This window comes from Eptesicus fuscus, chromosome 23, assembly GCF_027574615.1.
Source record: "Eptesicus fuscus isolate TK198812 chromosome 23, DD_ASM_mEF_20220401, whole genome shotgun sequence".
NCBI lineage: Eukaryota > Metazoa > Chordata > Mammalia > Chiroptera > Vespertilionidae > Eptesicus > Eptesicus fuscus.
The window spans coordinates 9,646,402-9,670,395 of record NC_072495.1 but is presented as its reverse complement, the minus strand read 5'-3'; the positions used below and the strand labels follow the sequence as shown (position 1 = coordinate 9,670,395).

Genomic DNA, 23,994 nt, shown 5'->3' with positions numbered 1-23,994 from the left:
GCCATGGCCCCAATGCCCGAGTGCTGTCAGAGCTGCGCCTGGCAAGGGCAGCCACAGCCACGTCCCCAAGGATGGGCACACGGAGCTAAGACAGCCCTGGCCCCTCAGTCAGGAGTCCTAAGACAAAACCAGTTGATGGGCCCACCTTTTAAAAACTCTTCCTCGGAAAATGCAAAATCTGCAGCTGGGCTTAAGCAGTTTATTATTTGGCTGCATTGGAAGTTTCCTTTTGGATGCAGCAGTTTTAGAAATCGGGACAAGGAGCAGGGCCTTTTGTATTACAGCGTTTGTGTAAGGTCTTTGTATAAGGTGATCTGGGGAGGGATCGGGAAGAGTGGACGGTTGGCACCAGATTAGCCCCAGAGGAGGAACAAAACAGCCCGTTTGGGAACCTGCGAGTGTGGGGCCAGAAGTGAGCACGGAGTGCTGCTTTTCAGTGTTTGTTCCCTCGGTTGAAACGGGAGATGGAAGGCTTCCAGGGAAGTGAGGAGCAGCAGTGGCCCCTTTACTGTTCCGGGGAACCCCACTCTAGCCCTCCTCTTCACCCCGCTGAGCCAACAGCACCTCTGAAGTTGGTCAGCCATAGCCATGCCTCCTTAGAGGGAGCCTACAGTCACTCAACCTTATCTGTTAGGAAGCCTCTGGCGGCAAACAAAAAAAAAAAAACACGTCTCCCTTAAAGCTTCAAACAAGGCTATTTATTACCTCAAATTACCAGACTGTCCAGAGGTGAGGGTGATGCAGAAGTTCAAGGATATTTTCAGGTGTCAGCAGGGAACACTTTCCTTAGAGTGTCCTATTTCATGATCACAAGATAGCTGCCATGGCTCCAGGCGTCAGACAGAGCTTCACCCCCAGAAAACAATGACCAGCTCTTCATTGTTTCCACTAACATCACACTGGTCAAAATTGGGTCACACAGCCATTCTTTAGCAGCTAAAGGTTAGCTAATTCCTCCAAGTCAGATGGGAGCAGCACAACTGATTGAAATTGACTAATCGAAGTGGCTTCTCAGAATGTTGCTTCTGAACACATGCAGGATCCCCCAAAGGCTGTTTAGGTGAAGAAAGTTTTCTAGACTTTGTCATGCTCCTCAGACACGTCCCCTGGGTCAAGACGAAACACTGACCTATTAGCAGGTGGATACACACCACCTAGGTATTGACCAACTTGTCCTGCCTCCCCCCTCCCCCCCCCCATTTCTGTTAAATTCATGGAAACTCCAGTCCTAAGAAGTCTAGCAGGTGACCCTCCCTCTTGGAGCTAGCTGTCTCTGTTTCCCCCATCTGTGCCCTGCGGTGGCTGTGGTCACAAGTGCCACAGGCAGGGCTCTGACTCAGCCTGTGTGGGGAGCCACTTCCCCAGCCCCCGTCTGTCAGCTGTGGTCCCAGGAGAGGTGGAAGGAATTACTCAGCACGCCCTCGGTGCTCACGAGGGACATGAGTCCCCGACCTTCATATTTTTCGTGTCAGTTGCTCATCCTAAGCCTCATTTTCCTGAATGTGCATGATTTTTCCAGGTTGACAAGGCATGTGACCCAAGCTCTGAATCCACATTAGGAGGACCTAGGGCCTAGTCCATCATGCTGGAGACCCTGGCCAGCCCCTCCCATCTGTGAATCCCCAGTTAGCCCAGCAAACACTCAGCGAGTCTGAGATAGATAGCAGACAGCATGAGAGCCCCACTGCCCACCCTGGAGCATGGCAGACATCACTGCAATGGCAGGGTCTTCCCCCCAGAACTAGTGTTTGTGCCAGATCCTAACCGTAGGCCCCCAGGCAGCCCAGGAATGGACCAATAAGAGCCAGGTTTTGACTCTTCCATTTGCTATCCTGACTTGCCCTCCCCACAGTCAGACCCTCGCCTTTCCCTCTTCCTTCTCTCCCCTGAGAAGTAACTTTGCGACTCCACTTCCCTGTAGTGCTCTGGAAGGCCCTGCCCTTCCTCCACAGGATTCCAGAGGTTACATCCCTGCTCTACGCTTTTCAGCTGTGGGAACTTGGCCGTTTTCTTAGCCTCTGTGAGCCTCAGTTTCCTCATCTGTAAAATGGGGCCAGTACCCGCCATAAAAGGTTGTGAGAATGTGCCTGGCAGAGCGTCTGCCATGGGGGGGGGGGGGGGGGATGCCACTCAGTGCACACTGGTCCAATGTCCTGTAGTGCCTGTTCCTGGCTCCGCCAGGCAAACCAATCCAGGATTTTGATGGGGAAAAGGATGCAACCAGCCATTACTTGACAAAGTTTTATTTCATTTTAGTCTTTATGATATCTTTCCCCCCACCCAACTCTGACCCCATCTTGTGCTTTCAGGATGGGGAGCAGAGTGGGGGTAATAACCACCGGCCCCCAGGGAGACCGGGGCACTGTACCGTTAGAGCTTGTAAACCTGCATCAGGACTGGGGCCAGCCTCTCATCCCGCCAGCTGGGTGTGGCCAGGACACGGGCTCGAAGGCCAGGAGACCCAGAGCCCATGGACAAGAGCTGCCATCCCCACCCCCACTGCTCGGGACTTTGGAAAGAGCGGAACAGGAAACGTACCAAGGCCCGAGGCACCTGCCACAGCTCAGCGCTGGCCTGGACAAGGCACAGAACTGGGTGAGATTCTTGAGATGCCTCTGTCTCCAGCCAAGACTCCTGGCTCCCTCCCTGGGCTGCCAGCTGCCCTCTCTCACCCCCACCCCAGCCAAGCGGAGAGCCAGGCGCCCTGTCCCCACCAGCCGACAAGAAACAGAAGTAGTGGAAATGCCAAGTGTTGTTGCTAAAAAACACCACCACCTAAGTATTAAAAATTAAATTAAAACGGAAGCCCCAGTCCACTGAGCCAGCAGTGAGCTGGTGATTGCAGACACAGACAGCTCCCATTCTTCCCCAGCCCCAGGGCCTCTGAAGACAGCAGGAAGGGGCCTCGGGGCCCCTCTAGAGAATAGAGTTGGGGGCGGAGTGTCCTCAGGGGGTCCCCAGTGTGGGGCACTGAGGACTGTAAACATGACCCAGCTTGAGGGCCCAGGGGTGACCCAGCCCCCTGAGATTCTCCCTGGATGAAGAACAGCCACTGTGCTGATGAGAACAGTGAAACAGCAGTCGGCCTCCCCATTGGGACATGGAGGGGGAGGGGGACTGGACTGTGATGGGGGAGGGGATTCCAGAAGCCAAACACAGCTTCCCAAAGGCTTCTTTGCCCGTACCGGGTCTGCACGGGGCCCTTTCTGGGCGGTGAGTCCGCTCGTGGCCACCCCTCCCTAGTGAAACCTGCTGTGAAGTCAGCTCCAGCCAGGGCTGCCCAGCCAGACGGGGCCAGGTCAGGCGAGCTCCCAAGAGGCCTCGTCCCAGGACGGGGGTGGGAGAGCTGGCTCTGGGAGAGGAGGCTGGGGATGTGGTTAAGGACTGTCGGGAGGGCCAGTGAGAGCCACCACACCAACACAGGCACGGCCCCGGCCAGAGGGTCGCTACTGCACCAGGAGCACCCCCGCAAGGTCTGGCCGAGGCCCAGGACAAAGCCCTGCCTCCGCCCCACTCCAGGCCAGGAGCCTGGGGACCGGGTGATCTCACCATACCGGTTACGCATTAAAACCTGCTGCCACCTTCTGCACCTGCTGCCTCTGGAGGCGGGCGGGCAGGCGGCCTGGAGCCAGGCCAGCTTCTCAGGAGCCGCTGGAGCAAAAGGAGGTCAGACCCAGGTGAGGCGTGGCACCCGAGTCTTCTCTGTCCGTGTTGAGGCCCCGTCAGGGACCAGGGCTGACTGGGCATTTGCCTTCGGGCCACAGAACCTCGCCAGGTCCCAGCCACCGCAGCCAGGACCTGATGCCAGCAGCAGGCCTTCACTGGGTGATTCGGGCTGGGCCTGGGGGCTAGAGTTCCTTCAAAACCAGCCCTCAGGCGTCCTGAGGTTCAGCCAGGCCCAGGATTTTCCTCAGAATGAGGCACAGTGACCTCTGAGTCCTAAACGCCCTTTGGATTCCAGCATCTTCTCGGCGCTCACGTCCCACACAGAGGCCTCAGTTTCCCTCGGGACTTGACTGTGATTTCCCTCAGGACTGGGCTCCCCAGTCGCAGGGCTGGGCCCGTCGGAGCAAGCTTAGGACTCGAGTCCCTCCAGGACGGGGACCCTGGTGACCTCAGGGCTGGGCCCGGCTCCTGAGCCACTGGCTCCTCAGCGCCCGGACCTCCTGCCCGTACCACTCGTGCAGCTGGAGGAAGGGGGCTGAGTCGAGAGGCCCGTTGGGCGCCGAGGCCCGCCGGCGGGGTGGCAGAGGGGGGCGCTCAGGGCCAGACCGGGCACCAGTGGAGGCGCCCGTGGAGGCAGCGGGTGGCTCGGCGCTCCAGACCGCACAGCCGTTCTCCTTGGGCAGGAGGGCGCGGGGCCGGCGTGGCGGCGGAGGGCAGCCCCCTGCCCGCATGGCAGCCAGCTGCTGCTCCAGCTCCCGCACCACCAGCCGCAGGTAGTCGAAGCTGGCCCGCGACAGGGCCTTCACCCAGCCCTCCATGGCGGCCTGGCTCTCGGCGGCCAGCACGTAGGTGCGGGCCCGAGCCTCGGCGAAGCGCACGGCGAAGGTGAACTCCTCAGCGGCCTCCACCAGCTCCACCGTGCAGCCCTCCAGGATGATGACGCCCACGGGCTCCCGGCTGGCCGCGTCCTCGAAGTAGAAGAGCATGTTCCCGCGCAGCACGAACCAGCGCCGGTGGTAGGCCGCGTGCCGGCCGCCCTTCTTGTACAGGAAGCCCGCGTTGTCCACCGGGGCGTCACAGGTCGCGTAGAAGGCCAGGCTGCGCTCGTTCAGCTTCATGGCGGCCTGCAGGGAGCTCAGGGCCTGCCCCGCACCGGGTCAGCTGTCACTAACGTGGCCACCGCTGCCAGACCACCCCGTGCCCCATCCCGACCTCCCAGCCACCCTCCAGCGCCACAGCGCCCAACATCCCTCTCTCACAAATAAGGAAACTGAGGCTCAGACAGTGGAAGCGACCTGCCCAGGCTCACACAGCTCTCAGGACCAGAGCCAGGACTCACACCTGGATCTGCTCAAACCCTGGCCCCAGAGCCAGACTCAACCCTCCTGCGTTCTCCTCCCCAAAATAATGTTGGGGATTCCTACTGCATGCCAAGCATCTTCTGCATCTTAACTCATCTTGCAACAAACCTTAGTTGGCAGGGACTAGCCTGATTCCCATTTGACAGGTGGGGAAACAGAGAGGTTAGTCATGCACCCAAGGTCACAAAGCAAGTTGGGTGGAGTGAAATTCAAACCCAGGCCTCATCCCTGGGGACCAGATGGGCTGACCTTTTGTGGTCCCTTTCAGGTCCCAGTTTTGATTTCATAACTCAGCTTTGATTTGCCTGTCCGGGCTCTATCGGCATGAACAGAGCCTATTTCAGAGGGGTGTAGGGACTTCACTTGGCAAACATTTATTAAGCTCCCACTGTGTGCCGGGCACTTGGATACATTAGTAAACAAGATGAAGAGGGTCGCTGCTCTTGGTGCTGACATGCTAGTGGCAAGTGAAGAGGGAAGAAAATTAACAAACAGAACGAGTCTGCCCGGTGGTCTGGTTCTGAGTGCTGAGAAAATCTAATGTGGAGACGGGGTCAGGAGTGTTGAGGACCAGAGGAGTGTCTGATGTTACTGGGGGTGAAGGCTGTACTGAGAAGGTGACACTTGAGCAGAGACCTAAAGGAGGGGAGGGCGGGAGCCCTGGGCCAGGCCAGGCAGAGGGAACAGCAAGTGCAAAGGTCCCGAAGTGGGAACCTGCTGATGTGCTTGAGGAACAGCCAGGAGGCCGGTGAAGCTGGAGCAGGAGGGGAAGCAGTCAGACAGACAGAAGATTGTGGTGAAAAAAATCCAGAAAAAGGGCCCTGAGCTTGGCCCCCAGTTATAGGAAGCGGGTGGGAGGAGAGCATCGTGGACTCAAAGGAGAATCTAACTGGGCACTTGGCTCAGTGATTTAATCCACCTTCCCTGTAGGGGCACCCGAAGGGGCAGCACTGGCCAGGTAGGATTTACTGGGAGGTCATACGTGGGCCCCTAATGCGACCACACCTTCCTTTGGGGTTTTCCACAGCCACTGTGAGGACCTACCTTGTGCTCCTGCTATCACAGCCTCACTCTACACAGCACAATAGCTGCATTTTTCAAGAGACGACGTATGTGAAGTCCCTGGAATGCAGTAGGTGCTCAATTAATGTTTATTCCCCAGCCTGGGCAGTGCTTTACTCGGGGTCTGGAGGAATGAGGTGTGGGTGGTAGTTCTCCTAAGAGCAGTTCAACCTGACCCGGGTGGAAGGAGCAACTGCACCCAACTGAATCACCTAGGCCAGTGGTCGGCAAACTGCGGCTCGCGAGCCACATGCGGCTCTTCGGCCCCTTGAGTGTGGCTCTTCCACAAAATACCACGGCCTGGGCGAGTCTATTTTGAAGAAGTGGCGTTAGAAGAAGTTTAAGTTTAAAAAATTTGGCTCTCAAAAGAAATTTCAATCATCGTACTGTTGATATTTGGCTCTATTGACTAGGCCAGGGGTCCTCAAACTTTTTAAACGGGGCCAGTTCACTGTCCCTCAGACCGTTGGAGGGCTGGACTATAGTTTTAAAAAAACTATGAACAAATTCCTATGCACACTGCACATATCTCATTTTGAAGTAAAAAAACAAAAGGGCAAAAACACCTGCATGTGGCCCGCGGGCCGTAGTTTGAGGACGCCTGGACTAGGCAGTCAAGGATGGCTTCCTGGAAGAGGTACCACAAGCTGTGATGTCATAGCTAAGGTGAGACTGTCCTGACCTAGCAGCCAGGCCAAGGCTAGAGGCCCAGAAGGCTCTACCTCCCTGTACTGTGTGGCTTCAGACACGGGCTGCCCTTCTCTGAGCCTCAGTTTCTTTCTCTGCAAAGTAAGACTCATGCATTTTCCTCAACAGCCCAACTCCATGTGGAACCCGCCCTATTTCTCGAAGGAACCACCCACCCTATTTGTCCCGTTTCCCTCCTACCTCTCAGGCCACCGCTCCCTCCCTGCCTTCTGCCCAGTCTGCCCTCAGCTTGCTCTTCTCTGGGTTGAAATGTCAGCTCTGTAGTGTCCAGGCTGTGTGAGCTCAGGCAAGCGTTAAGCCTCTCGGGGTCTCTATTTCCACATCTGTAAAACAGGGTCAGAAAAGCACCAAAGTCAGGACTTTTGTGACATTAACACAGTGATTACACAGAAGCTGCTGAGCCTGGTGCTGGGCTGCAGTCCGTGCTCAGCAGTGGTAGCTCTTTTTTTTATTATTATTTTATTGATTTTTTACAGAGAGGAAGAGAGAGGGATAGAGAGTTAGAAACATCAATCAGTTGCCTCTTGCACACCCTCTACTGGGGATGTACCCGCAACCAAGGTACATGCCCTTGACCGGAATCGAACCTGGCACCTTTCAGTCCACAGACCAACGCTCTATCCACTGAGCCAAACCGGTTTCGGCAGTGGTAGCTCTTGATGTTCTTCTCACCTCCCCATGTGCTCGCTCCCCTCAGCACTCTGTCTCAGCAAATGGCCTTTGGCTTCTCCCCTCCCCCCCACTCTGACCACTCATCAAGTCCAACGGATCTCCCTCCAACCTCTTCCAAATCAGTGGCCTAACCTCTACCCACTGCCACCTCCCTTCTAGGCCCCATCATCACTCCCTCGACAGCTCCAGTAGCCTTTTCATTGGTCTCCCTGCCTCTGCCCTTGCCTCCTCCCTGTCCATGCTCTTCAGGTAAGAGCCAAACTCCTTCCCAAGCCCCTCCCCTGATCCCACTGAAATCCATTCCCCACAGAAAGATCCTGTTTAAAACTAAATACAACCATATCCCTCCACCACTCCACCCTCCCGGGACTCCCCACTTCTCTCCGTATCAAATTCAGTCCTCCCCTGGCCTCCAAGTTCCCTTCCCCTACCTCTGTCCCCCTTGCTCCCCCAGCTTCAGCCACCTGGACTCCTTGCTGTTCCTCAAACACATCAGGCGCAGTCCCTTTGCCCTGGCTGTTCCCTCTGCCTGGGGTGCCCTTCCCAGATCTTCTCATGGCTGCTACATCCTTCCGTTTCAGCTTGACCATCACCTCCCCAGGGAAGCAGTCCCTGACCACCCGATATGAGAGACTTTCCTGTCACTCTCTTGTACCCCAACCTGAAGTTACCTGGGTCGTTTTTGCCTGCTCTTAGGGGGGCAGGGTTAGTTGTGTTTTTTTGTTTGTTTGTTTTGTTTTTGTCTGAATTCCAGTGCCTGGCATGTAGTTGGTGCTCAAATACCTATAGAATGAGTCAAACAGTCCTCTTAAATCTCTCAACAGCTCTGTTGAGAAGGTGTCTGTTCCCATCCCACATTAACAGGTGTGGAAACTGAGGCACAGAGAGGTTAAGTAACTTGCCCAAAGGTACAACACTGTGCCCAGAATCGCATGCTCTAGCCCAGTGGTCGGCAAACTGCGGCTCTCGAGCCACATGCGGCTCGCGAGCCGCGGTTTGCCACTCTGTTGTCTGAGTTTGCCGACCACTGGGATAGGGGCTTAATCACAAGGAACAACAGCAGCCTGTAATTATTGGAATCGAGAGTCTAGGTCAGTGGTCGGCAAACTCGTTAGTCCACAGAGCGGCAAACCTCGGCTCGCGAGCTGCATGTGGCTCACGAGCCGCAGTTTGCCGGCCCCTGCTCTAGCCTACTGGCTCAAAGGGGCTGTTCCTGGGGTCTCCCCACTCCATGAAGCCAAAGATAGAACAACTTCCCTCACTCTCAGAGCTCTCCTCCTCTCACTGCCCAAAATGGGGCCCGGCCCGGCCCAAGGTCACCGGGACACGGGAACCACTCTGCCCATGGCCCCTGCGTCCAGCCCCAGCAAGAACCAGGGGGGCGGGGCAGAAACAGTCGGGGTGCAGTTCTGGCTTATCTCCCACACTCCTGTTGTTTCTAAGAAGTTCAGAGTCCACTGTAGGCACTGCTGCTGACTCAGTAGCCCCTGGCCTGGCAGAAAGCTGCAGGGCAAGCTGTCAGACTTGCTTGCTAGGGGGCCTGGCCCCTCTCTGGTCCGAAGGCCAACTTCTCACTTAGATCAGTCCAGGCTGGAGGGTCTTGAGAAAGTCACTTCACCTTTTCAAGCCCCAGTTTCCTCATCTGTCAAGTGGGCCCTGGAGAGGATTCCATGAGTTAAAATGAGGAAAGCCATCAACCATATTGCCGCTGTGAGTCGGAGTTTTCACAGCCTCACCTATAAAATGAGAACATTAACACCCATCCCTCTGGGAGGGTTGAATAAATTGTCCTGAAGAGCCATTTTGCAAAATGCTTAGCAGGGAGTGAGCACTCAGGGGAGCTCTCCAAAAGGCAAATTAGCTCAAGGTCTCTAGGGACACAGCTGGCCCGGAAGCCTGGCCCCTGGAGAAACTGAGGCATGGCATTTGGGCACTCAATTCAAGGAAAGAAACCACCCCACAGGTCCTGGGGTTGAATCCACCTGCCACAAGTGTCCCCGAGCAGTGGGTATGGGGGAGAGGGTGTGGCGAATACAGGCACAAAAAGGTGCTGGGAGCCCCGCTGCCCATCCTAGAGGCTGGCTCTCCAGGTGGGGCCTGCTCCTAGCAGCCCTGTCCCTCTGTGTGCCCTGTGGGGAGCGCTCTGGAGTTTCCTAAAAGACAGCCAGAGCCCCCGATGGGTGGTCAACAGCGAGATGTGGGTGCCAAGTGGAGGGCTTGTGCCCAGAGTTCCCCAGCAGCAGAGGTCCCTTAGGGGCTGGGGGAGGGAGAGCCGACTGAAGGATCCCGGGTTCGATTCCAGTCAAGGGCACCTCATCTGCCGAGTTCGCCCGGACAGCCGGGGTCCCTAAAGGAAAATCCTCCTGATGTGGAATCGCAAATAGGCAGAGCCCCAGCAGAGGTCTCCCCCGAGGCCCACGGCGGCCCCAGCCCGGTCCCGCACCCCCTCGCAGGTCCCCCCGCCAGGCTGGCCCTACCTCTCTGCGCGGCCTAAGGCGGCGGCGGCGGGACGGGAGGCGCGGGGCCGGGGAGCGGTGCGGCCATGGCCCGGGACCCGCGCGCTCGGTGGCGGCGGCGGCAGTGCTTTGTCTCCGGGCGGCGGGCGGCGCAGCCGCGGGAGCACAGGGCTCGGATGAAAGGAGGCGGGGACAACCGGGCGGTCCGCGACCGGGGGCGCACCCCTTTAGCCCCCGCGTTTGTCCCGCCCCCGGATTGGCCGGCCCAACCCGGCACGCCCCCGGATTCTCCCCGCCCCTGGGGCTCATCCCGAAACCACTCTTAAAGGGACCGCGACGGGTTCACAATCTTCAGTGCGGGATCCCAGGAAAGAGGATTGGATCCCCGAGAGTCAACCGGTTTCCAGGGGTAAGGACAGGGGGAGGGTTCGCCCGGAGAAAGCCTGGGGTCCTGGGGCCACTGAAGCCCTAGGCCTGGAGTCCCAGACCCTCCCTGGCTAGGGTTGCCAGTGCCGAAAATGTGTGACTTATTGGGGGAAAAAAACTGAATACAAGACCTTTCGGGCGTTCTGACAAAGTCACTAGAGGACTGTACTGTATGTACAGGGTGCCTGTCAACCCTCCCCCTTGCCCAGAGGAAGAGGGGACGTTGGGGGGGGGGGGGGGGCCTTCGAGAAATCGCTCCACTTCTCTAGGCCTCAGTTTCCTCTGTAAAATAAAGACAGTCGTGGTATATAAAGTTCATGGCACATAGTAAATGCTCTCAGTAAATAGCAGTTTCTGTTCTTTCTCTTTTACACAAAATAACAAAGTCCACCTCCCTAGATCTGTATTTACTTCCTGCTCTCGCTGCCTCCTCCTCACCACCCTCCAGGACTCAATAGCTGTCCAGTCCTGGCCTGAGGGCAGGAGAGAAATAGGACCTATCAGGATCATCTGTTCATTCTACAGCCTCTCACTAAGTGCCTACTGTGTTCCAGGCACTGTGCCTGAATCATTCAACAAATCAAAGAAGATGAGTTCTAGAAGGGACTTGTGCTAGGAAGACTATTAGTCATGGCAGTGGGGTAGAAAGACTGGGAGTGCAGCCCTAGCCGGTTTGGCTCAGTGGATAGAGCATTGGCCCTCGAACTAAGGATCCTGGGTTTGATTCCAGTAAAGGGCATGTACCTCGGTTGCAGGCTTGATCCTCAACCTGCACGGAAGTTGATTGACATATCTCTCTCACATAAGTCTCTCTCTCTCTCTCTCTCTCTCTCTCTCTCTCTCTCTCTCTCTCTCTTTCTCCCTCCCTCCCTCCTTTCCACTCTCTCTAAAAATCAATGGAAAAATATCCTCAGGTGAGGATTAACACAAAAAGAAAAGAAAGACTGGGAGTGCAATTTTAGACAAGGTGGTCAGTCAGGGAAAGCTTCTCTGAGGAGCAGGTGCCTGAAGGAAGTGAAGGAGGGAGCCATGTAGATACCTGAGGGGAGGGAGCCATGTAGATACCCGAGGGAAGGGTGTCCCCTGCGTGTTTGAATGAAGAGGAGGCAGGAGGCTGGAGTCTATTGAGCAAGCAGAAGAATAGTAGGAAATGAGGTCAGAGTATTGGCAAAGCCAGGTTGCTTAGGGCCTAGTGGATCATGGGAAAGATTTTGCTTTCAAGATACCTGATGATATCTGATATCAGCTAAGCCCCTGGATCCAGCTATACCTGATGCTGCATGAATTCCTCCTGCAGGAAAGGCAAGCTGGAATTTCCCCAAATCTAGATGCTCACCACGTAAAGAAAATGGCCGGCACGTGGGCATTTGGACCGTGGTGGGGGGAAGGGATTTCCCAGAGCCCCTCTTGCTGGAGTCAAGGGTTGATATAGGTGAAAGGGCAGATGTTGGAGAGCAAGATCCTAGTATGTTGGGGTTTTTTATTTATCTTTATTGTTGAAAGTATCACAGATGTCCCCCCTTTTCTTGTCATTGTTTTTTCAATTGGGTGAAATTCACATTTAAAAAATTAACCATTTTAAAGTGAACATAAGTATAATGTGGTGGCTATAGTTGGTAACACTATATTGAATAATTGAAATTTGCTGAGCGAGTGAAATTTAAATGTTCTCTCTCTCTCTCTCTCTCACACACACACACACACACACACACACGCAAATATTATACAAATAAATGTGTGAGGTGATGGATGTGTTAATTAGATGGGGCAATCTTTTCACAATGTATACGTATTTCAAATCATCATGATATACACTTTAAATATCTTACAATTTTATATGTCAATTTTACCTCAAAAACTGAAAATAAAATAAAAAAGATACAGCTCCCAATTTTAGAAATCACCAACAAAAATAAAAAATAAAAGTGGGCAATAATTCAGTGACATTTAGTACATTCACAGTGTGTGAAACCCACTTCTGTCTAGTTCCAAAACATTCTGTCTGTCACTCCAAAGGAAAACCCCACATCCGTTAGTAGTCACTCCCTCCTTCTGTGTGGATTTACCTATTCTGGACATTTCATACAAACCAACTCACACAACATTTGTCCTTTTGTGTCTGGCTTCTCTCAGTCAGCATCATGTGTCCAAGGTTCCCCCACCTCATACAGCGTGTCAGTGCCTCCTCCCTGTATGGATGAGTAATATTCCATTGCCCGGATGGACCACATTTTGTCTACCTCTTCATCCGTTGATGGACATTAGGTTGTTTTCACCTTTGGACTGCTATGAACAGCCAGGCATCTTTGTGGCTGGAACTGTAGCGGCTGGAAAAGAGGCAGTGATTCAGGACAGGATGGGGGAATTTGAGAACCAGAACTGGGTCGCGGCTACCGTTACCAAGTTCTGATGATTTTACCTCCAAATCCTGTCTTGAGTTTGTCACTTCTCCATTTCCGCCGCCACTTCCCCATCCCAGGCCGCCCGTCATATCTCGCCAGGTCCGCTGCGGTAACCTTCTCTCAGATCTCCCTTCTGCCTCTCCAGTCCCTGTGCCCCCGGAATCCATTCTCCATGGGCGGGGGAGGGGGGGAGGAATCCTAGTGAACTTAAATCAAGTTATGGCACGTTCTTGCCCAAAGCCTTTCCATGGCTCCCCACTGTGTCAGGAGCGAGTCCAGACTCCTTCCTGTGAGGGACAAGGTGGCACTTGTCCTGGCCTCTGCTCACCCCTCCAGCCACTTCACCCAGTTTCCTATCCCCTGACTCCCTCAGCTTCGGCCACCTGGCTTCCCTCTGTTCCGAGAATGCACAGCGCCCTGAACCTTTGCACCTGCTAGTCCCTTCCAGGACTCACCCTTCAAAACTTCACTTAGCCATCACCTCTTCCGGGAAGGATATGACCCCCAACCCCACCCCGCCGAGTTGAGCGCCTTTGTTTCCTCCAATCAGTCATTCTTTGAGCCAATATTTAGTGAGCACTACTGTGTCCCAGACACCAGGACACAAGTTAAAAAGACAGACAACTACATGCAGGTTCGTAGCAGCTCTACTTTCAGTAGCCAAAAGGTGGAAACAACCCACATCTCCCATCAATGGATGAATGGATAGATAAAACTTGGCCCATCCAGGCAATGGAATGTTACTCGGCCACGAAAAGGAGCGAAGGAAGCACTGGCACATGCTGCGATGTAGACGAACCTCGAAAACCTGATGCTGAGTGAACGAAGCCAGACACACAGGCCACATGCCGTGTGCTTCCCTTTGTATGAAATGCCCAGAATAAGTGAATCCACGGAGACAGAAAGCAGACCCGTCGTTGCCAGGCAGTGGGGAGGGGAGAATAGGAAGTGGGTGCTTAGTGGGTCGGGGGTACTTTGGGTGATGCAGATGTTTTGGTACTAGATAGCGGTGGTGGTTGCACAGCATCGTGAATTCACTTCAAAGTGGTCAATTTTATGTCATGTGAATTTCTCCTCAATAATTTTTTTTTTTTTTTAATGACAGACAAGTGATCCTGCCCTCCCTTGCCAGAGGGGAAAAAAAATAAGAAAGCAACATTCATACAGCACATTCGATGACGTTAGGAGTCAGGGAGAAAAATAAAGCAGGGGAGGAGCATATGAATTGTGAATGAGGGCGATGGTGCGGCCATTTTCACTAGGAGGGGCCTAGAGAAGGTAGCTTTGGGGGAGAGACCTGAAGGGAACAAGGGCACAAGCCATGCAGATATCCAGAGGGAAAAGCATTCCTGGCAGAGGGAACAGCACATGTAAAGGCTCAGAAGCAAGAAACATGCCCCGAAGTCAGTGTGGCTGGAGCAGAGAGAGCAAAAGGAGAAGAGAGGGGAGATCAGGGAGACCTGCGGGCTCTTCTCAGAAGGCTGGGGGTAGGAGGAGGAAGCCACGAAGGAATGAGAAGGCACAGACAGTGAAGTAGGAGAAAAACCAGGACGGGCCAATTGTAGGTAGCGTCGCTGGGTTTGAAGACTGCCTAACCTGTGGCACGTCCCCACCTCCCCCCGTTAGAAGGTAGGGCCACAAGGACAGGGAGTTTTGTCTGCTTTGTTCACTGCTGTGACTCCAGTGCTGGCCCAGTACCTGCCAGATACTGGGTACTGGATGACGGGGACACGACTCAGGGCTGAGCCAGTTCCTCCCAGGAAGGTGCCCACAGGACCTGCCATCTCACACCCAGGCCTCAGCCTCCCGACCCTTTCTACTGACCCCCCACCCGGGCGGCCCCCAGCAGGAAACACAGTGGTCCAGGCTTGGGTCTGAGGGAGAGTTTCCCTCCACAGTGGTTGCCCCACCCAGAAGTGGTTAGGACCAGCCAGCCCCAAGAAGGAACTGAAATTGTCCTCCACCACAAACACCTGGCCCAGGCCACAGGCTGGGAGGGACACGGTGGAGGTGAGGTGATAGGAAGGGCCAGAGTCCCCGGACTTCAAGGCCCCCCTCCTCTGGTACATGGGGGGGGGCGGGAAACAGGGACCTGTGCACCACCAGCCCGAGACCCAGGTCCTGTGTGTGAGCAAGTTTTGCTGAAAGCATGGAGACCTGGAAGGTCTTGCCAGCTCATTCCGTAGCGTCAAATGGAGGATTTAAGAGGCCTGCCTTAAAAGATGGCATTGCCAACTCTTCTCCTCATCCCCTCCATAATTTATGGGTCCTCTCATTCCCCCTCCCCAAACCCCTTCTTCTATCTTCTGCTGCAGACCCCAAATTCCTCAATACTTCCTCCCAAGGAGCAATTTAAACTTCCCCAGAGTTTCACCTGCTCCTTGATAATAACCAATAAGGCCCAGCCGGCATGGCTCAGTGGTTGAGCGTCGACCTATGAACCAAGAGGTCACGGTTTGATTCCTAGTCAGGGCATATGCCTGGGTTGCAGGCTCCATCCCGAACTGATCAATGATTCTCTGTCATTATTGATATTTCTATCTCTCCCTCTCCCTTTCTCTCTGAAATCAATAAAAATATATATTTTTAAATGTCTTCTGTTTCTATGAGTCTGTTTCTGTCCTGCTTGTTTATTTTGTGTGTTTTTTAAATTTAATTGTTGATAAGTGTACATTTATTGCCATTTTATTGTTCATATTTCTTATCTTTTTCTTCTTCTTAAAGAAGACTCTTTAACATTTTATATAATACTGGTTTGGTGGTGATGACACCTTTAGCTCCAACTCAGAGCAACTTGTAACCATGCTTTGAGCTGGAAATTAATGTATTTAATGCACATATTTGGGTTCCGATCCCCACTCTGCCATTTTCAAGCTGTGTGACCTCCTGCAAGTCACTTCACCTCTCTGTGCCTTGGTTTCCTCATCTGTAAAACTGAAGAAGTAACCGTCTCCATCACATAAGATTTTGTGAAGGATTTCAAGAACAACAGGTAACATTTACTGAACACTTCCTGTGTGCTTTGCTTCTCATGACAACACTGAGAAATAGGACCAATGACCACCCCCATTTTACAGGTAAAGAAACCAAGACGAAATGGCTTGCCTGAACTTATGCAACGAACAAGTGGATTTGAATCCGGGAAGTCTGGAGTGTGAGTCTACACCTTGCTGCCCCTTCAGGTAATAACATAACGTCCTCGGAACAGCATCGACACATAGTGAGTACTCAATAACTGTCAGGTGTTATTACCTTCTCCTGCTTACAAGTTTGTTGTTCTGTTCTGTTTCTGCTTACAGATTTTGGTTGGCAATTCAAACATCTTTGAGTAATAGAAAGGTTTCAAAACAACTAAGTCAGTATCTGTAGGTTAAGAACATCAAAATATAGGGCCCGTGGGGTAAATTTACAATTTAACCATTTTAGTTTAAAATGTGAATTAAAAACTAAAAAGTTTTGAGGGGTATAACACAGACAAAGTAATGAGTAATTTCACCATAAGGGACAAGCTCTCTCTGAGCCCTTAGAGCAGGGGTCCTCAAAATTTTTAAACAGGGGCCAGTTCACTGTCCCTCAGACCGTTGGAGGGCCGGACTATAGTTTAAAAAAAAAAAACTATGAACAAATTCCTATGCACACTGCACATATCTTATTTTGAAGTAAAAAAACAAAATAGCAAAAACACCCGCATGTGGCCCGCGGGCCGTAGTTTGAGGACTCCTGCCTTAGAGGCTTGGTACAGAGGAGGCAACCAGGGTCGACTTCAGGCAGAGGTCACATTTCAGGTGGTTTTAAAGGATGTAGAGGAATGTTCCAAGCAGAAGAAATGGAAAGGGAATATCAGGCAGTGAGAATAGTATGGGCAAATGTCTGGAAACACAAAATGGGACAAAAAGAAGTCTGGTGTAGGGTATTCGGTGGATATTGTCATGAGATGAGGTCTTTGGGGTTGAGACTGTGAAGGGATTTGGAAGTCGGGCTGAGGTGTCTGAAATTTATTTATAAGGTAATGGGAACCATGGAGAGCTGGGAAGAGACATGGCACATTAATTTCCAAGAGATTTGTGCCTCGGAAATTAATAATAATAATAGCATTTATTGAGCACTTACATGAATTATTTTACTTAATTTTCACTACAATTCTATGAGGTAAGTTCATCCCTTATTCCCATTTTATGGATGAGGAAACTGAGGCTCAGAGAGCCCAAGTCACTTGCCCTGGGTGACAGAGCCAGCGCTAAAGAAAGAAAGGCAGGCATGAAACCATGCCCCAAATCCGTGCTCTTGGCCTCGATAGCTGTTTGATGGTGGATTATAGGCATCTTTCCTGGAACCTGGGAGGCTTCCAGGAAGCGTGGGGGGAATCCAGGAGCGAGAGGTTCCTGGCAGAGGATGGCTGCGAGTCTAGAAGCTAAGGCCGTCCAGGAAGCCACTCCCCAGGCCTCCACCACCCCGCGGCCACTAGGGGGCGCTAGAGTCCTGCGCAAGCCGGCTGCCGCCCGCAGGGCCCGCAGCCTGGGATTCTGGCCAAGCTCGAGCCCGGGAAGTTCGTGCGCCCCGTGCAGAACCCGGGCAGAGGCGGAGACCGCTGGAGTAACTAGGTTGTCCGTCCTCTGTGGAGCCATTAGGGCCTTTAATTACCGGGATTGGAAGTGAATAATTATCTGTGGGGCCTCAAGCCACTGAGTCACTTCCCCGCAGAAACCAGATTCCCCGGGCGGAAGAGGGGGTGGCTCGCAGCTCTCGGGGCTGGGTGTGGGGGGCCGTGGGGTGGGGGTGGTGAGTGCGGCCACGGGGCCAAGGGCATAATTCTAGAGACTGAGTGTAAATCTCTGCCGGGCCGCTTACCAGCCTTGTGACTTGGCAGGTCATGTCACCTCTCTGTGCCTCAGTTTCCTCCTCTGTCAAATGGAGAGAAATAACAGTCTATCCTTCATACAGTTGTTGGGAAGATTAAATAGTTGATCCGTGTGAAGCCCTCAAAATAATGCCTGGCACATAATGCTCTAATCATGATTAATTCTGTTATTACCATCACCATTATTGTTATTTGGGCATAGTAGGTAGTTAAGAGCTGGAGTTCTGCAATCAGATAGGCCTTGGGTCCGGAACAGCTGCTTCAGTTACTTAACCAGTTGCATGACTTTGGACACGTCACTTCACTGTTCTTGTGCCTCAGATTCCTCATCTGAAAAATGAGGAAATCCATAGCAAAGCCCTCCCAGAGCGGGGAGGTTGGGAGAGGGGGGAAGTATAATATTGCCTGAGATGGTCTCAGCTTGGTGCATACTTCAACCACTGAGCCACGCCGGCAAGGGCCAGGCAATTTTAGAGTCAGAGGCACTGGAAGGAAGCAAGGGGGCGTCGATGGCCTTGGGCACTGAGCTCAGCAGATTCGACCCGTGGCCCAGGAACCTGCCCGGAGAGCTCTGACTGCCCGGCGGAAGGAGGAAGGACCCCTTATAGAATTCTTTTCTGATGCCCTTTCCTGAACCGCCCAGCTCAGTTGGACTCTGATGGATGGGGAAAGGGTTGGTTGGGCACCCCCAGAGTTGTCTCGAACTTGGTATTAGATGACTTCTGGACCCGCTGGGCTGGGGGAATCCTGCCTCCGGCCACACCAGGATGGCATTTCTGCCTCTGAAGGCTCTGTGCCCGTCCACGGCTTTATTAGGGGAAGCCCTGGTTGCAGGGCTGGGCTTGTAAGCAGGTGGCTCTACCCAGCCCGGAGGCCCAGGGGCAGCCCCGCCCCCAGGACTCTGCTGGAGAGGGCTCTGATGAGGGCGCTCAGAGACGGCCCCACCCTTGAGGTGGCCCTCTGCCTGGGTTGTGCTGCTGGCAGCTCTTCAGAAATCTAGGTGGAGACAGCCACACCCCCCACAGCTTTTCTGGGCAGAGCACAGACCTGAGCGGAGCGGCAGGGCAGCTTCTCCTGTAAAACCCTCCTGCCACAAAAGGCCCTTAAGCTATAGGCTTGTGATGGGAGGGAGGCCCTGTGGCCTCCAAAATGCCCCTGGGCCATTCTTCCATCACCTTGGACATCTTTGTCTGCAGCCCTCCTCTTTTCTTCCTGGGCCCTCACCAGAATTGCCCTAGTGGTCAGTTCATGACAATATAGGCTTCTCCCAGCATGTACCCCAAAACTCTTCCAGCCCCTACCCATTACTCAGTTCCAAAGCTGCCTCCACCTTTTTGGGTATTTGTTACAGCAGCACCCCCACTTCTCGATACCAATTTTTCTGACTTAGTCTGTTGGTACTTCGATAATGAAATGCCAGAACTGGGTGGCTTAGAAACAGCAGGGATTTATTTCCCACAGTTCTGGAGCCTGGAAGTCCGAAAGCAAGAGGTCAGCAGATTCAGGGTCGGGTGAGAGCCGGCTGTCTGGTCACAGATAGTGCCTTTCAGCTGCAGCCTCACATGGCTACTAAAGTTTTAATTCATCAACATCAAATAAAGCTATAAAAGCCAACCCCTCAGTGACACGAGCCACATTTGCAGTGCTTATAGCCTCTGACCATATCAGACAGCCCAGATAAAACATCCCCGTCATCACAGGAAGTTCCATTTGTCAGCACTAGTGTGGAGGAACGCCTGGCATCAAGCAAGCCTCCAAAACTGTTACCCGTAGGATTAACCATATATCTGTTAACTAGTATAATTATAGTGTTATATCTGTTACTGTTAATCCTGTGCTAGCTTATTGTTATTCTCATATTTATTATTAATCCTATAACTATTAATTGCTGTATTGTTAGCCCTAGAACTGTTAACTATGATTATATTGTTACATTGCATTTATTATTAATCTTATTACTAACCTATTGTTATGTTATATTTATTATTATGAATCCTGTAACCATTAGTTCCTATTATTACTATTAACCCCTGACCTACTAACTACTATCCTATTTATTATTGCTACTAATATCCTACTGTTATTTTATATTTGCTATTAATCCTGTAATAGTTAATAGTTACTATTATTATTAATTAGACCTACTAACTATTGTTACATTATTATATTTATTGTTATCAACCCATTTATTATTAATCCTGTACATGTTAACCTCCATTTTGTTAATGTTAATTATTAATGTTACTATTAATGGTATTAATAAGTACTTATTAATATTGCCATCGACCATTGTTTTGTTATTAATCCTGAGAGTCTCTGGCCCCTGGGAGTTGGCAGGCAGCAGGTGGAAGGAAGGGCTGTGGGACCTGCTCCCTTCAGACCGCCTTGCTTGTATGGGGAATTCAAATAAACCTGTTTCTCTTTTGGGCCCTAGCAACCTGTGGAGTGGGAGGAGCCCCAGTCAGCCAGCCAGGGGAGGAGGAGAAATCGCTGCTCTGAGCTAGATGCTTTCAAATCTAGGGCAAGGTAAGGCGATGGGAGGGCTATTCGTTGTAAACCATTTGCCTTTCTAAGGAAAATCACAAAATGAGAAGTCTCTATTGCAGAGAGCATCAAAACAAGAAGCTGGTTCTGAAGGGGACGCTGGTGAAAAGTAAAGCGAGAAAGAAAACCACTTTGGGCCTCAGAGAAATCTGGCGCGAGAGAAGGCTTGCACGGTGATTAAAAAGGGGAAGAACCACAAGTCTCCATTTAAGTCAGCAGAACTGCCGTCTGGGCAGTGAGAGGGAAAGTGCTTGTGGCTGGCAGATTTCAGCAACCATTTGACAACTGCTGTGTACCTGGCAGCTCTGTTGGCATCACCTGGCAGCTGTTTGACCGCAGGCAAGTAACTGCTCTCTGGCCCTCGGTCTCCCCAAATGTCATAAAGAGATAATAATACAGGGTGAATAATTTAGGCTTCCCTCATACCTGTCTCCCCACGGCCTTGTCCCACATCCTCACATGGGTGTGAAAATCACTGGGGTTCCCTCCTAATGGGTTGTCAACTGTGGACTATGAAGCTCAAATCCAAAGTTAAACAGACCCTTGGGCTCAAAACACTCCATGGCTCCCTATTGCCCTCAAGAGAAATCCCAAACTTGCCACCACTATCTTCCAGTCTCTAGGTAATGGACCCGCCTTTCCAGCTTCATCTTTTCCCATCAGTCTAGGTATCGGCACTGCCTTCTTGACTTTCCTCCAACACACTTATTTCCACCACAGGACCTTTGCACTTGCTGTTCCTTTGGTCTGGAATGTCCTTCCCTCAGACCTGATCATGCCTGGATCCTACTTCCTTCGGGTGGGGCAGAGATGTGCTCTCAGCTCCAATGTTAGCTCCTCAGAGAGGTCCTTCCTGAACCTCCAGTCTAAGACAGCGTCTTTTCACTCTCCATCCTGTAATTGTATTGTCATCTTCATAATACATGATCCCAGTTATTTATTTCTGCTCTTCATCCCCCCACCAGAATGTTAGCTCCTTGAGAGCAGGGATATCTGTTTTGTTTACTGCTGTGTCCCCAGCACCTAGAATAGTGCCTGCCAGTCAGCAGATATTTAATACATACTTGTGGAAAGCACATGTTTGTGGCCAGTTCCTTCCAAGTTATAAGAATTTTTCAGCCCACCCGTCCCTCCCCCCATTTGGGTGGAGTCTGGAAATCCCCACTTTCCGGGGAACCCCTTGCTGTAGCAGATTATTTAGAAACACTAATGTAGTAGTGTTTTCCCTGGGGCAAAACTCCATGCTAACTGCTTTAATGCATTAAACTCATTTAATCCTCACAGGAACCCAATGGCGTGGGTACTCTCGTATGGTTTCCATTTCATAGATGAGGAAATTGAGGTATGGAGAAGTCTAGTCATTTGCCCAAGACTAATAAGAGGGGGAGGCAGTGGAATAGAGCACTAAGCTGTCTGGGAAGGGGTGATGTGGCCCCGGGTAGCTGGGGGCGTGAGCGACTTGTTTCCGGTTGGGAGGGAGAGAAGAATAGGCATTCTTCTCCCTCCTCCCAAGTGTTGGAGGAAGGCTGGCTGAGCCTACGCTCCACCTCAGACTAGGGGGAACCCCACCGTCAGTCTCAGCCCACATAAGGCCCGTACAGAAAATGAAAGTAGTCCGGGGGAGAGCAGAGAGGGAGGCCCAGAGGGCCTGGGAGCCAGCGGCCCGGGAGAGCTTCCTGGAAAAAGATGCACTCCTGGAGTGGGGTGACGGGTGGTCGGATAGAGGCACGGGCTGAGGCAAGAGCAGAGCTGGGGGTGCGGGGCCGGGTGGGGTTGGGCTCCTTCCCCAGGCGATGATGAAAGCTGCGGTAGCTATTGCACCGGCTGGACCCGCGCGTGCCGATAAGGCCCTGTTGGGGGGGGAGTCGGCAGGGCCGCGCCCCCTCCAGGCTGAGCGGCTCGGCCCCGCCCCGCCTCAGGCCCCGCCTCTCCCCGACGTGGCCACGCCCCCGCCGGCTGAGGCACTCGGTGGTAGGCAGGCGCTACGTGGGCGGGGCCAGAGTTTTCCAGCCCCTCGGGTCGTTCATTCCCTTCTTTAGGCTGCGCGAGGCGAACTCGGGTGGGCGAGAGAGGAGCGTGGCTTAGCAAGGCCCCGCCTCTCGTCCGGCTCGCGTTCGGGACTCTCGGACCTGGTCGGCCTCGGGAAGCAGGGCTGGTGGGCGGGGCCACGCTCAGCCCCGCCCCCTCCGGCTGGGTCTGGCTCGCGGTCGAACAGGGGCGGGCTCCGCGTGGCCCCGCCCAGGACCGGCCCCGCCCCTGTCGCGGCCGCCCTCCCCCGCCGGGCTCCGCTAGCACAGCCGGTTCCTCTTTACATAACGGCGCGGGGCGGAATGGGCTCGGGCCACCGCCTCCGCCCGGCCGCCCGCCTGGACTATCGCAGCCCGCGGTGGCAACGGTGGCGGCACCAGCAAAGTTTCCCCGGCGGCGGCCCGGGGGCGCATCCTCCCGCAACTGTCAAGCACTGGCGGCGGAAATGATGAGACGCTGGCCATTTTCCGAGCCCGGGTTTCCTGCCTGAGCCCCGCTCGAGCGAGCCGCGAGCCAGGAGCCGGCGCGCGGGAGAGAACGTGCCCGGGGCGGGGGCCCGCCCGCCCCCTCGTGATTTCGAGGGGTCGGGGGCGCGCGACGCCATGGGCCGGCCGGGCCCGGACCCCCTCTCTCTCAGGTAAGCCCGCCTCTCCAGCGCTCTCGTCTTGGGGAAGGGAGGGCTTTAATGGGGGAGTAGGAGGCCCGTGTCCAGTCTGTCCAGTGTCTGCGCACTCACAGCAGCTTAAAATACTGTCCTGCAGCTAACTCGCCTGGAGGTGTTCCGGGGTGACCCTTCTCCAGCTTCTGTTTCACCCTCCGGGGCACCCCCACCCACCCACACACGTGTTGGGGATGTAATGGGGTAGCCGAGGCGGTGAGGGAGGTGCTGAGAGAGGGTCTGGCGAACACTCCCAATCCGCCTCTTAAGGTAGCCCAGCCCGTCGAGGGCAGCGTTCCCGCTCAACTTGTGCCTGGTGAGGAGGGTCGGGGGTCACCGTTTGCGACCTTGAAAGTGAAAGTAGTCAAACTGAGGCTGTGAGAATGGAAGAGCCCTCCAGCCGCAGCCAGCCTCTCCTCTCTCCCAGGCCAGGCCATGTGGCTACCAGGATAGCACCCCGATTTTGGAAGCCCCTCTTCCCCACTCCTTGCATTGTGGGGGTGAGCGGGGTCAGGTACCCCCATGCCACTGAATTTAGAGGTTCACAAGGGTTAGAAAGTCCCAGACCCGGGTCTCTTTGGTCTAGGACCCTCACAACGGGGACCTGGGACTCCCGAGGCTCCTGGGGAATCCTCCCACCAAAAGAATAAAAAGGGGGTGTAGGGGCTGCATTGGACTGATAGATCAGCAGAGCTGGGAGGGTATCTCAGAGGCCTTTAATGCCCCGTGAAGAAATCCCCTTCCTCCCTTTGGCCACTGGGGCTTTTGGAATGATGGGGACTACATTTGAGGAACTGTATTTGCCTGTCCGGCTTCTTTATTTCTTTAGTTTCCTCATTCTCCTGTTTCTCTTCCCCATTCCCGGGGCCACTATGATGTAGGTGAGGAGGTCACTGCCTGCAGCTGGGGGCCTCCACGGAGGGACATGGCCAGGCAGGCCCTGGTGGGAGGAAGTGAAATTGGGGTGCGGGCAGGGGCTTCAGAGGAGAGGGCCTGGCAATGCAGTGTCTGCAGGGCCAAGGTCCAGCTTTGGGGGCAGGAGGGGCTGGGATCTGATCCGAACCCCCCTTGCTTGGGAGGTGAGCATCCCCTGACACCTACCAGCTGCCAGGCTCAGCTGGACCACCAGCCCCTTCTGCATCCCCACTGTAGT

The 23,994-nt window shown here is 53.6% G+C and overlaps 2 protein-coding genes across 4 annotated transcripts in view; one reads left to right on the top strand and one right to left on the bottom strand.

Annotated features, from left to right (window-relative positions):
- Positions 1-2,227: 2,227 nt before the first annotated feature.
- PHETA1 (PH domain containing endocytic trafficking adaptor 1) lies at positions 2,228-10,090 on the bottom strand. 2 transcript variants are annotated; one of them, XM_028147241.2, is made up of 3 exons: positions 9,947-10,090; positions 6,978-7,120; positions 2,228-4,808 (listed from the first exon to the last, which is right to left on the bottom strand). In XM_028147241.2, exon 3 carries the CDS (start codon positions 4,782-4,784, stop codon positions 4,116-4,118), a length of 669 nt encoding a protein of 222 aa, XP_028003042.1. In that variant the 5' UTR covers positions 4,785-4,808; positions 6,978-7,120; positions 9,947-10,090; the 3' UTR covers positions 2,228-4,115. The 2 variants fall into 2 exon arrangements, with proteins under 2 accessions (XP_028003042.1, XP_054568656.1); XM_054712681.1 differs by lacking the exons at positions 6,978-7,120; positions 9,947-10,090 and adding an exon at positions 6,072-6,110.
- Positions 10,091-22,460: 12,370 nt separating this feature from the next.
- The window catches only part of SH2B3 (SH2B adaptor protein 3), a 37,891-nt gene continuing 36,357 nt past the window's right edge, over positions 22,461-23,994 (top strand). For both annotated transcript variants that reach the window (XR_008555312.1, XM_008142724.3), the window contains exon 1: positions 22,461-22,820. The gene's annotated coding sequence lies outside the window, so the exon portion shown is untranslated. The remainder of the gene's footprint in view (positions 22,821-23,994) is intronic.